At 37.3% G+C, this 12,587-nt stretch overlaps 1 protein-coding gene across 1 annotated transcript; it reads left to right on the top strand.

The window, feature by feature from the left end:
* The first annotated feature begins 221 nt into the window (after positions 1–221).
* On the top strand, positions 222–12,056 carry LOC107786802 (uncharacterized). The gene is made up of 10 exons (XM_016608311.2): positions 222–808; positions 1,550–2,306; positions 3,250–3,859; positions 4,780–4,951; positions 6,155–6,515; positions 7,335–7,445; positions 7,731–8,091; positions 9,865–10,090; positions 10,707–10,928; positions 11,571–12,056. The coding sequence occupies exons 1-10, from the start codon at positions 300–302 to the stop codon at positions 11,722–11,724; spliced, it is 3,483 nt and encodes a 1,160-aa protein (XP_016463797.1). The 5' UTR covers positions 222–299; the 3' UTR covers positions 11,725–12,056.
* Positions 12,057–12,587: the final 531 nt, after the last annotated feature.

Genomic DNA, 12,587 nt, shown 5'->3' on the forward strand with positions numbered 1-12,587 from the left:
AAAGAATAATTTTTTAAATGTCTACATTAATTATAGAATAATATTAACAATCTTATAGAAGAAATTTTATTTAAAATTAAAGAATAATTTGATAGATCTCCCGTTTTGGCACACTAATATCTCTTGTGGTTTATGCTAATTGCTAGTATATAGCTACCTATCTTATTTTGATTTTTTGTAACAATTATTTTAATCAATTTATTATTAATAGGTACATTTTCAGTAATATGACATTATGACTTGGAAAATACGCGGGGTTTATTAGTAGTTTATAGAAGAAGATTGAAACAGAGTCCGCCATGGAAGAAATCGAATCAAAAAGTTCATCGCTATTTCCCGTTTTCCCCCAATCTCAGATATGTGCACCGCCCAATCCCTCCACCTCACACGACGCCGTTCCTGAATGGCTTCGCAATTCCAGCTTCACAACCGACATCTCCGTTATAAACAACACCGTTTCAACGAACTACGGTAATATCCAGTTCCCCGAGAATCTAGAAGACGAAGAAGGAGAAGACATAGAAAAGGAAGAGGGAGCACGGTATGAGTTGCTGGACTCGTCCGCGTCGGAGCGGGGCCACTCGTCTACTTCTGATGATGATGAGAGAAAGAGTAAGAAGAAGAAAAAGAGGAGAAAGAAAAGGCAGCGATTGAGTGATGAGGGCCCACATTATGACTATGCACTTTCTTCTTCTAGAAAACGTGATGTTCGAACTTGGGCTTCTTCTTCAGCTACTGCTAATGATAAAGACTATTACTTTGACTCTCGTGGCGATCGAGACAATTTAGCTTTTGGTACTCTCTACAGGTGCGAATGCTGCTTTTCTATGCATTCTTTTAAGCTACGTAGAACAAGTAATCAGAAAGAGTCGTGACGCAACTTGCTTAATTTTTCTAATTTTACTGTACTTTGATTTGTTAGCTGTCAAGAGAATTTAAAACTACACATAATTGGAACTTATATGTGGATTTAGCAGTTATTGGTTCACTATGGGCAATGCAATCGTAAAACATAAAGTGAGATTTCTTCTCAACATCTACCACAGTGGGAGCAATTTGAAAATGTTAGAATGACGATTCAACCAGTTAACACAGTGGAATTGTCATCTGAAAAATCATTGCAGTGCAATTTTTTTTTTGTTAAACTATTCGTATTTGCAGCAAAGTCCATCAATCAATCAACTACGCCTCAAACACGGATCAGTTATGATTTCTTTTTTGTGTGTAGTAAAATAGAGTTAATGAGATTAGTGTCCATTTGTTATCATAGGGGCATGCACAATGATTTTATGAGTTACATATGGACATGGTGAACTCGTGCTTTCTTTTCTATTATGGTGAGGGTAAATAATGTATGAAGGAATAAACTGATTTTATGTAATTGATTTTTTGAGCTTTCGTAGAATCATACTTGATTTCATCATTGAGGAAAAGGATTTTTAATTTTGTTCTACACAAAAAGGTGCATTTGAAACACCTAATTTGTTTTAGGTCTTAGTTTGATTCACTTCACTTTACTAACTGTAGAATATTTTCTGCTGCACTGTAGAATGGATGTTGCTCGTTACAAGCTTCATAATTCGAGGAAAAACTCTGAGCTCAATTACTATAGGCTGAATGATAAGAGAACTTTTGAAAGAGAAAGTGATATTGATGCGCTGGACAATAAACTAAGGTCTGGAGGTCGCTATTGGTCTGCAACATACGCTGCAATTGAGCACCATAAGAACTTGAAACGTCTAAGATTTTTGGCTCCTCTCAAGCCCATGATGAGCATGCCAGCTGATTTCATTTCATTGCCAGATGAAGTTAAGTCAGATGAAGGAATCAGAGGAGATACTGTTTCAGGTAATGCAGTGGTTGAGGAATCTTGGGAGGATGAGGTCTTTCGCAAAACAAAGGAGTTCAACAAAATGACAAGGGAACGACCACATGACGCGCAAATTTGGTTGGCTTTTGCGCAGTTCCAAGATAAGGTAGCAAGTATGCAACCACAGAAAGGTGCCCGTTTGCAAACACTTGAAAAGAAGATCAGTATTCTGGAGAAGGCTACTGAGCTGAACCCTGACAGCGAAGACCTGCTTCTCTCTCTTATGAATGCTTATCAGAGCAGAGATAGCATTGATGACCTGATTAGTCGATGGGAGAAGATACTTCTCCAGAACTCAGGTAGTTACACATTGTGGAGAGAATTTTTGCGGGTTGTTCAGGGCGACTTTTCAAGGTTTAAGGTTTCTGAAATGAGAAAAATGTATGCAAATGCAATCCAAGCTTTATCTGGTGCATGGTCCAAGCAACATAGGCAGGTCCTCACCTTTGACACATTATGCTCTTTATTTATTTATTTTTTTTTTTTTGGCATAAGATATTTATTAATTTGAGCATACAGACTTTCAGTTTTCTTGCTGTTCTGAAAATTTGATCTTTGTGTTGGGTGCTTGTGTGGCTTCTGATAAAGTCCTTATCATCTTATACAAGGTAAATGATAAAGATGATCGTGCCCTTCTGGGTCAAAACTGATGGTATCATTAACCGTCAAATAGATGAGAAACTGCATAGTAAAATCCTACTGCTTGCCGTAGATCCTTGAAAGTGCATTTGTCCTAAGAGCACCTTCTCTGGACTCTTGGGAGAGAGACTGTATCCAAGTGTTTATGAAGGATAAATCCTTGAAGTTGTTGGGGAAGGGTAGGGTGGGTAGTAGCTTCCAGCATGAACTTGGCGAGGACCAGATCAACAAATATTGGTGTGTGCATATCCTAGAATGTCCTTATTTGGTTGCTGAAGTAGGATAATAGTGAAAGATTTCCAAATAAGAAGTTGCTAAGTGAGGCCTTTGAATGGCTCAAGGGTCAAACTGTATGATCATTACTAAATTTATACATATTAGTGTCCATGTATATCCAGAATATTGGATTCATTCACAACTTAAAGATAAAAATTTACTGTAGGTGCAGCACTACCTTGTAAAAATGAAATTTTGCATGGATCTCATGAGCATTAAGTACTGTATGTTTCCACTGTGTTATATCTAGAAATTAATTGTAAAGCAATTTTGAAAACTTAGATCAAACTAATAGGAAGTAATCCTTTAAATAGTTCAGTATATTCTCTTTGATTTTATGTATGTGAAATCTTACAGGGTTAGCACATGCTGTGGTGCAAGAGTTTAGAGTTACTGACTACTAAATTCATCTTGATCTTTTCCGTCACTCCATTTGCTGATGGAGATGTATTTGTTGGATACAGGTTTCTGGAAGTGCTAATTCGCCTTCTATGGATCCCGCTATTGTAAGACTTGAACATGGTCTGGTTGATATATTTCTCAGTCTATGTCGGTTTGAGTGGCAGGCTGGGTACAGAGAGTTGGCTACTGCCATGTTCCAGGCGGAGATTGAATACAGCTTGTTCTGCCCTTCTTTACTTCTTAGTGAGCAAAGTAAGCAAAGACTATTTGAGCATTTTTGGAACAGTAATGGTGCTAGGGCTGGGGAAGATGGTGCACTCGGCTGGTCAAAGTGGCTGGAGAAAGAGGAAGAGCTGAGGCAAACTATGAGGGAGGAGCCTTCACATGATTCTGAAAAAGGTGGTTGGACTGGTTGGTCAGAACCGTTATCTAAAAGTAAAGAAAATAATGACGCTATAGAAAATATAACAGAGACAGATGGTGCTCTTGACGAATTAGCTGAAACAAAAGATGATGAGCAGACAGATGATACTGAAGCTTTGCTGAAAATGCTTGGGATTGATGCTGCTACTGAAGCTAATGGTGAGATTAAAGACACACGAACTTGGACTAGGTGGTCAGAAGAAGAGGTAGCAAGAGACTCAAGCGAGTGGATGCCAGTCCATGCTAAAAGTAATCCTCTTTATCCCATCCCTTTTCATTCCACTGATCTTTCCTTTCCTTATTAAGTTTAATTACACTTTTTTGGGAAGAAATATCAAGTGAAGGAATTGCTTGAAGAGAGGCCATCACTAACTAAATCAGGGAAAAAATATACAAATTAGGATATAGACTGAACAGAGGGATAACAAGGCTGGCATCCCCAAGAAAAAAAAAGGAAGGTTGATCTTTGTGCAAGGGAGAACTGTTCTCTGGAAGGTTCACTCGCTAGAGTGGAAAGCTGAAACATTCTCTGTACTAAATACTCTCTTTGTCACTTCATGGACCTTTTACTTTTCACTCCCAATAAAAGAACTGTTCACTTCTGAACACTTAGGGTCAATTTCTGTTTCAATGGCTTAGCTTCTCTATCTCTTTTCTTCAAAAAGCTTGGCAATTCTATCTCTTTTTACTGTCTCCAAAGGCTAAATGACAGTAGACATGCCAATAAAGCGGCAGTCCAAAATTATTTATCGTGTGACTGAGTCATGAACAATAGTAATTTTCTGGATAAAATTCAGTGTCATGCTCTCCACCCTGTACTTATAATAATAGCTCCCGTTTCATTTTCATTTTCGCTGTGTTGTTAGCAGCATTCACCTATCATGCTTAACTCCACCCAGTTATGTCTATCCATTGCCATGACTATGAATATCTATTATTTTGATTTTGGGGCTAATTTTATGCTTAAGAATGTTTTGCGTTTGCAAATGGAGTGTGATAATAGCTTGTTATTATTTTCCTTGTAAAGATTTTGAACTAACTGTTCTAAGTGTCAGTGTACTGCCTGTAGTTTCCAAGCGATGAGTTGCTTCCTGCCTCCTTTTTCTCTTCTTCTCTTTGCATCTGTTATCTGGTAGACAATTAATTTCTTGCGTATTTTTGTGAAACAGCTGGGAGTTCTCATAGCGAGGATCCTGCTGCTGCTCCAGATGAGGAACAGCTTTTGAGAGTAATAGCATATGAAGACGTGAGTGACTACCTGTTCTCGATAAGTTCTGAAGAAGCACGTTTTTCCATGGTATCGCAGTTCATTGATTTTTATGGCGGGAGGATGGCTCAATGGTTCGTCTTCTTAACTTGAATATTAGATTGATTTCACTAGTGCTCACATTGATTTTACTAGATAATAGAGTTAAACATGTCATATTGCTCCAATAAATGAAACGCAGAGGTCCATGTCACGCATTAGAGTTTCATGCTTGAGGATCTTATTACTGTGTGAATGTATCTGGATAGAAAAGGGTGGTCTTTTTCTAGCATACTTGGGAAGGATCTCATATGCTAAAGTTATGAACTTTTTAACTCTGAGAACTGAGAACCAAGTCATCCTGTCACATTTACAAGTAGGGGTTGGATAATGCTATCTAGGTTCAGCTTGGTTCCTGTAGAAAGCGCCTGAGCTTGCTATTACTTGGTGAGCCTAAAGCCCTAAAGTTTCGGCACTTTTGCTCAACTAGCTAGGATCATCCTTTTTATGTCCTGATACTTTTTTCCACCTTGAATGATATTAAATTGTTAAATTATTTGTGTTGACTGTTCTACATATTCGCATCTAGCATTGGCTAGTTAGTGCTTTGCCTAAGAATATAAAGAATGTTGTTTTGGTTAAAACCCTGAATCTGCCCTGCTTTTCCTTGACACTTTAGAAGGGAAAGGGTCAATATGTTAAAATTATATGCAGAAAAAGGATTTTGGATATTTCTTTGAATTTTTTTGGCTTAATTCAATTAGTTTCTCTCTCTCTCTCTCTCTTTGCAAGTCTCTGGATATAATCGACTTCCATTTAGAGGTTAAGGGAACCTAGATGGAGAACTGCAAACTTTTTAATCTACAAATTCTAATAATCGTTTCCAAAATGCTGTCTGCAATATGAAATCAAAGATTCAAGAGAAGATCTAGGAGAAGGATCGACAAAAAACTTGCTGCATTTAAAAGATGTTTCCTTGTGACATTCAATTAGGTCTTCTTTTTCTTGGTTGCTGAGGAGTGGGTTGTTTTTTTTCTTTTGATAAGTAAATATTTACAAGTTGCTGAGAGTGAGTTGTGATTCAGAGATTATTACTTGTGTTTTAGTTTCTCAATCATGTCAAAATATATGGTTTGATATGTTGGTTCTCTGTGTTACTATGGTTCTTCCTCTTTGACAATCGACACTGTTAACTGAGATCAGAAGCCACTCGGAGGTGCTTGGTAAACTATATAAGGAATGGAAACAAGAGTAATATACTTAGCTGTATGTAAGTTACTTCCTTTTAATGCTTGCAGGACTTGTACAAACAGTTCAAGTTGGGCTGAAAAAAGCCTTAGTTTGGAGGCAATGCCAGACTCTCTCTTTGATGAACTAAGAAGAGTGCACGATGTTTTAACCAAAAAAGGAAGGAACCAAATTGATACAAGTTTGGAGCAAGTTTTTAGTAGCTCCGATGATATCTCTATGAGGACTAGCATGATGGAATTTGTTCGAAATGCTACATTGCTTTGTTGCACTGTATTTCCCCAAAATCACATTTTGGAAGAAGCTGTTCTTATTGCGGAGGAGCTATCAAATACAGCGATGAATACTTCTAGTTGTTCAGTAACACCATGTCGAACTTTAGCAAAAAGCCTTTTGAAGAGTAACCGTCAGGTACATCTTTTATTCATCTTGTTGGTCAAGTATTCTACGTGTGTGGTATATTCACATTGTTTTCTAAAATAGTAGAGTACATGTCTTTAATCTTTCATATTGCACGCCACCTTTTTATAAAATAATTGCTTGCAAATAAATATAGAGGTAAATTTGAACAAAGAGGTAAATTTGAACAATCAAGAAATGGTAACTCGCTCCTGGTTATGTAATTTCATGATATCTTTGTGTAAGAACATCAATGCACGAATAGTGGTCTCATTGGTGACAATAGGTTATTGAGGTTTTGCAAGTCCTCATCAGAATGGTGCTTGTTTGTTTTACTGAGATGTCAGCTTTTCTCTTTCTCGCTCGTTTTCTTTCTTTAAAGCTTGACAGTAAATAAGGTGCACCTTTTATGCTCTTCTGTCAATTCCTTTGAACTTTATTGAATATGTTGGAGATTGATCAGGATCTCATGTGATTACAGCTGCTGCATAATTTGTTGATCAAAACTCAACTTTGTAGTTTACCTCATTGCTCTATTAGGTGCTTAGAGACAGTAGCAGTGTGATAGGTGTTAGAGACTTGATATTGATTTGTATCCTCGAAAATGATTGGTGTACACTTCACTTGGGCCCTGCCCTTCCCCATGATTGTCATTTTGGTTCATTTACTTTTCGTTCGTCCCTGTTCATCACGATTTTTTTTTATTAAGTTTGCGTCACAAATGGATTTGTGCTGTAAACTTTGTGTGCTTCTGATGCCTCCATTGGGTTTATGCTTCTGATGGCTCAACTTGAAAGTCACTTGTTTGTCTTTACTTTTTTTTCCTCACAGGATGTATTGCTTTGTGGAGTTTATGCACGAAGAGAAGCAGTATTTGGAAATACTGACCATGCTAGAAAGATTTTCGACATGGCATTGTCTTCAATGGATGGAATTCCACAGGTACATTCTATTTCCTGTTTAACATGATGTTCGCGTGCTGTATCCCTTCATTGGAGAGCAGTACCGCTTCAACAGGCCCTGTGATTTATAAGAGGCCTCTTCTATTCTCTAGATAGTGCCTAAATCACCATTTCCTTCACCATGAAATAAGGTTTTCCAGCCAATATTTTCTCCAGCAATCTCAGTCAATTACTGGTCTTATTTCTTGTTGGTTAATTTTTCTTCGCTACCTATAAATTTTTTTGTCATTTGATGTTGTAGTGTTACTTTTTATTGAATAAGTAGGATTTTCAGACGAATGCATCTCTCCTATATCTCTGGTACGCTGAAGTGGAGCTCGGAAACGGTACTCGTGGAGGCTCTGTATCAGCGGAATCATCTTTACGTGCTATGCATATTTTATCTTGCTTGGGAAGCGGTATGAAATACAGTCCATATAAATGTAAACCATCAAGCCTGCAACAGCTGAAAGCACGCCAAGGATTCAAAGAACAAGTGAATATGCTATGTTCATCATGGACACGCGGTTTAATTGATGATCAATCAGTTACTCTCATATGTTCAGCTGCTTTATTTGAAGAGATAACAATTGGATGGACTGAAGGTGTTCAAATTTTGGAGCAAGCATTCACGATGGTGCTTCCTGGTAATCAGTTTTTCGCTGCCTCTCATTTTCTCCCTTTTAAACATGGAATTTCATGTCCTTTGGGTCTATTGTAGCTAGCTGCGCCTGTTTGCATGCTCTCATTGAGTTTGATTTTTCCAAGCTTTGTTCGTTATACATTTGTTTCTGGCTCTTTAAAGCTATTGCACAATTTCATTTTTTCTAGCACAAATGGTCTTACCTAAAGAATATCGTGATGCTAAGGATAAACGTAAACTGCGTTAAGGGTAAACGACATTCTTGCTGATGCTATATCTCCATGCTCCATTTTATTTTACTATATTGCTTTCCGTTTCCTTTCTTTCATGAGGAGTATTAATTGGTGAACAATTGATGTGCCTTTATCATGTCATATCACATATTATTGTTATTATTATATACATACCGTTGTAATTGGTATTTTAATGAGAAAGAGAGTTAATGAACTAGACAGCAAATATGGGGCAGAGGACTTGTCCCTAACTTAGAAAACATTTCATTATGTTGAAGCAAAGCCTTTTAATCCCGTCGGAGATTAATCAAGGGGGATATGGATATCATAGTTAGACCTTCACGGCATTCCAATCTCTTGATTTCTTATTGTTTTTCCTGTTGAATGTTATGAATTTTATGTGAAAATATGTCTATATAATTGTTTAAACTGGATGCTCGTTTTCTTTTGTCCTTTTTTTTTGGGGGTGGTGGGGGGTGGGGGAGGGAGGGGGAGTATTGATTGTCGGAAATTCATCTTACTATTCCATGAGAATTTTGATTTCTCTTTTGGATAATGTTTTTCCTAATCAATGCAACTAGTAACATTTTCATCTAATGTAACTTGCTGATATGTGTTTCTGAAAAAGAAGCTGAAACCAATGAAAAGATAAATTTTGATTTTGTTAATATGCTATTTGAATCAATGGGGTTATTTTCTTTTCAGACCGTGATCACGGAATTTATATATTAATTAGACATCTGAATACTGGTGTAATATGCGTCTGGAATCAAACTAATTCTCTCGTTGGGTTTTGCTTTATAAGAGTGTTTGAAGGTGTAGAGATTGATTTTGTACATTTGAGGAGTAGCCTCTTATCTCTTTTTTCTTTTTGGTGTACCGATTAGGTTCCTTTATGTATAGAAGATTGGGTGTTGTTTGGAGAAAGCCATATCTTTGTGTAGGTTTCTACATTTTGGTATACTTCTTGTATACAAGCATCATTAACAAAAACGTATTACTTTATCAAAAAGAGGTCTTCAGTATAGCTGCTAGTTGGATACAAGTCCACTATTCGGTGTTCAGAGTCTGTTTCAATAGAGTAGGACTATATTCAAATGAAATTCTACTAATACTTACGTTCAATTCAGGTGTAGAAAATATACTTTATATGTTGTAGACGTCCATGTAAGTAGAGTTTAGATAGTTGATGAGAGGGGAGGCATATCTGTATTGTTCCTGCATTTATTTGTAAATATTGCTAGACCTAAAAGTTGTGTTGACAGTACGTGTAAATCCTCCAAGCTACGTTAAGATTAAGTTATCCTTGTTGGGCATACCTTTCTCTAGTTATAACTTATTCTGTAGTTTGGAATCCTCACCTCGACGCCCTCACGGCCAAGAATTAAAAGAGAGAAACAGGAGTATGTTATTATTTTTTTTTTTTAAGAAGTTGTGTTACTAATTGATAATCTATGTGCTTTATCATTGTCTTGAATCTCACACATCTCTTCCGGATGGAATATTTCATCTTACTGATGGTTACTGCAATGACCTTGCTGTAGAAAGGAGGCGGAACAGTAGTCATCTGGAGCATTTGTTCAACTTTTACATGAGGATGCTTTGCAGACATCATCAAGAAATGAAGCTGTCAAAATTTTGGGAATCTATGGTGAAAGGACTGAATATATATCCATGCAGTCCAAATGTTTACAATGCTTTAGTTGAAATTGGCCATCTCTATGTGTCACCCAATAAGCTGCGGTGGATCTTTGACGAAAATTTCCAAAAGTATGGCCCTCTTAACTTTTCCCCCAATTCTATGTCAGTAGTCAGTCAATGTTAGTTCTCTTATTTTTTGTACGACTTCTCAAGCAGCTAAGTTTGCGAATCTTTACTTTCAAATGCATGTTTATACATGCGTTTTTCTATCTGAGTGCTTCTTAAAAGTATTTAATCTGACTTTCAAATGCATGTTTATACGTGCATTTTTCTATCTGAGTACTTCTTAAAAGATCTTTCTCTAAGGGCTCTGTTTGTGGCAGGCTTTTGGAATGAAAAGCTGTGTCAAGCATGTATTATAGAAGGTCTCCAACGTCAAGAGTTCCGCCTCTTTCATGTCGGAGAGCCTTATAATGGACAATTAGATCTAATTTCCGTCCTCCTTAAATCAGTAAATTCAAAAATGAAAATAAAACACGAACAAGAAAAGTTAGGATGACGCCTTTTTTGACGGTATTATAATCTTTCTTGGTTTGTATTTGAAATCTATCCTTTTGAAAGAAGATGCAGAAAGCATACATACCTAAACTTGTAGCTGTTTAAAGCTGTGTTTATATTGTTTTGCATCTACTGGATTCAAAGATTTATTCTCACTCTTTCTTGTGTCCCTTGCTTAAACTTCCAGGAAACCATCGCTTGTTGCTTGGCTCTTTGCATTATCATTCGACATGAGCAAAGGTGGTACAGAGCATAGAATACGCAGACTTTTTGAGAGAGCATTGGAGAATGAGAAGCTACGTAACTCAGTTTTAATCTGGCGCTCGTATATTGCCTATGAAAGTGATATAGCATGCAACCCTTCTGCAGCTAGAAGAGCTTTTTTTCGGGCCATCCATGCTTGCCCGTGGTGAGTATATTATTCATGATATGCTGTAACAGTGAAATGATTCAGGATAAAAAGGAATTTCATACTTTAAGAGGCCAAGAAGGAAAGAACTCGACATAATATTATTAAAACAAACAAAAAAAGAAAAAGACTAAGAGGAAATTGTTACTAGAGTCGGGTTCACGGGGAGAGGAAGGGAAATCAAACTCTTTATTTCTAGTCATTCCCCTCTTCCAACTGTTGGACAATATCCATGTACTTTGTATTAGAGCCTCCCATTTCACTTCAGCAGTTAAATGCCCTTGAGGGAGTGAGCCTCTGTTTACTCGTATCTTGTAGCTTTGGTGCAACTTCTATCGAGTCATGGATTTATTGTATAACTTTTTGTTTCCCATGGATGGCCTACCATTTTTGTCCCTCTAGCACTATGGTGTCAATTCCTACATTTCCCAAGTTGTCTCCTTGCTTACCATAACACACATGTCGCTCAGTTGTAGGGTTTTCTTACTCTCTTATTTTAATATTTCTTTAGCATTGACCTAACCTTAAAACTGTAGTTTGCAACGCTGAAAGATTGCAGTGTATTCATTTTAACACCAATCAGGTAATTTTTATTGCTGTGCTTTGTAATAACCTCATTACTGTTGCTCTACATTTTCACAGGTCAAAGAGGCTCTGGCTTGATGGTTTCATCAAGTTAGCTTCTGTGCTTACAGCAAAAGAGTTGTCGGATCTCCAGGAAGTAATGCGGGATAAAGAACTCAATTTGAGGACTGATATTTATGAAATACTATTGCAAGATGATGATGAATCTTAAGTCGTGAAAATCAAGATTTCGCCAGTTTGGGATGGGTTACATGCCTGTTATATGACGTGTCACATTCTGTTACATGGCTGTTGTCAGGGCTTAACTATGAAGCACCTGCCCTTGGTTGGCTTCGTACAAGGGCGTGAGTGATGCCTTTGCGCTTAGTATATGCTGTTACTGTCATGTTGTGAGTAGAAAGAAAGATTTTTCTTTCCAATGATGATAACAGAAACTGTAGATATTGTATATGTATTACTTGTGTGATTAGTTGTATGACAGCCTGGTGATGCCTTTTCTGTAATCATTCATCATAACGTGATTAAATCAGCAGCTAGTAGTGATACATTGGTAACTTGGTAAGTGGATGGTTGATGTTACAGCTACCCTCTGATGATATGCTTCAATCTTCTACCAACAATAGAAGAATTAGCAAAAAGAAAAGAAAGTGTCTTGCGAAGGATTACGGGAAACGCATGTCCTTCTCTTGACCCTGAGCATTTCTCTGGTATACATATTTCTGTTATGTTTCATTCTGTAGCTTCCATGGCTATAATTCCAGTTTGTGAAGGAAGAGATGACTTAGTTTGCATTGTTGAAACGCAGTTGTCTTTTCTTCCCCTTTTGATAGTGGTCTTAACTGTTTGAATAAACTCCCTTGTTTTTCCGCAGAGATGACTGATGGCTTCTAAATGCACTACCCAAGGGCCTCTAATGTGGTTAGTTAGGCAGATAATTACACCTATGCTATGCAGTGAGCAGCACTTCCAACGATGGGTTAAAAAAGACTCCTAAGCCAGCTTTTGTTCCTCTAGGGAGCCGCGTCTCCTCGACGGTTTCAAGCAAATTTTGGTTGCTGGAAACGCACTACGGCT

Source organism: Nicotiana tabacum, chromosome 6, assembly GCF_000715075.1.
Source record: "Nicotiana tabacum cultivar K326 chromosome 6, ASM71507v2, whole genome shotgun sequence".
Lineage (NCBI taxonomy): Eukaryota > Viridiplantae > Streptophyta > Magnoliopsida > Solanales > Solanaceae > Nicotiana > Nicotiana tabacum.

Bases quoted from the DNA above. Each gene is read 5' to 3' on its own strand.
- LOC107786802 (XM_016608311.2), top strand. From the start codon at position 300: ATGGAAGAAATCGAATCAAAAAGTTCATCGCTATTTCCCGTTTTCCCC. The intron at 809-1,549 runs GTGCGAATGCTG...GCTGCACTGTAG, and splicing joins GCTTTTGGTACTCTCTACAG to AATGGATGTTGCTCGTTACA. The intron at 10,929-11,570 runs GTGAGTATATTA...ACATTTTCACAG, and splicing joins GCCATCCATGCTTGCCCGTG to GTCAAAGAGGCTCTGGCTTG.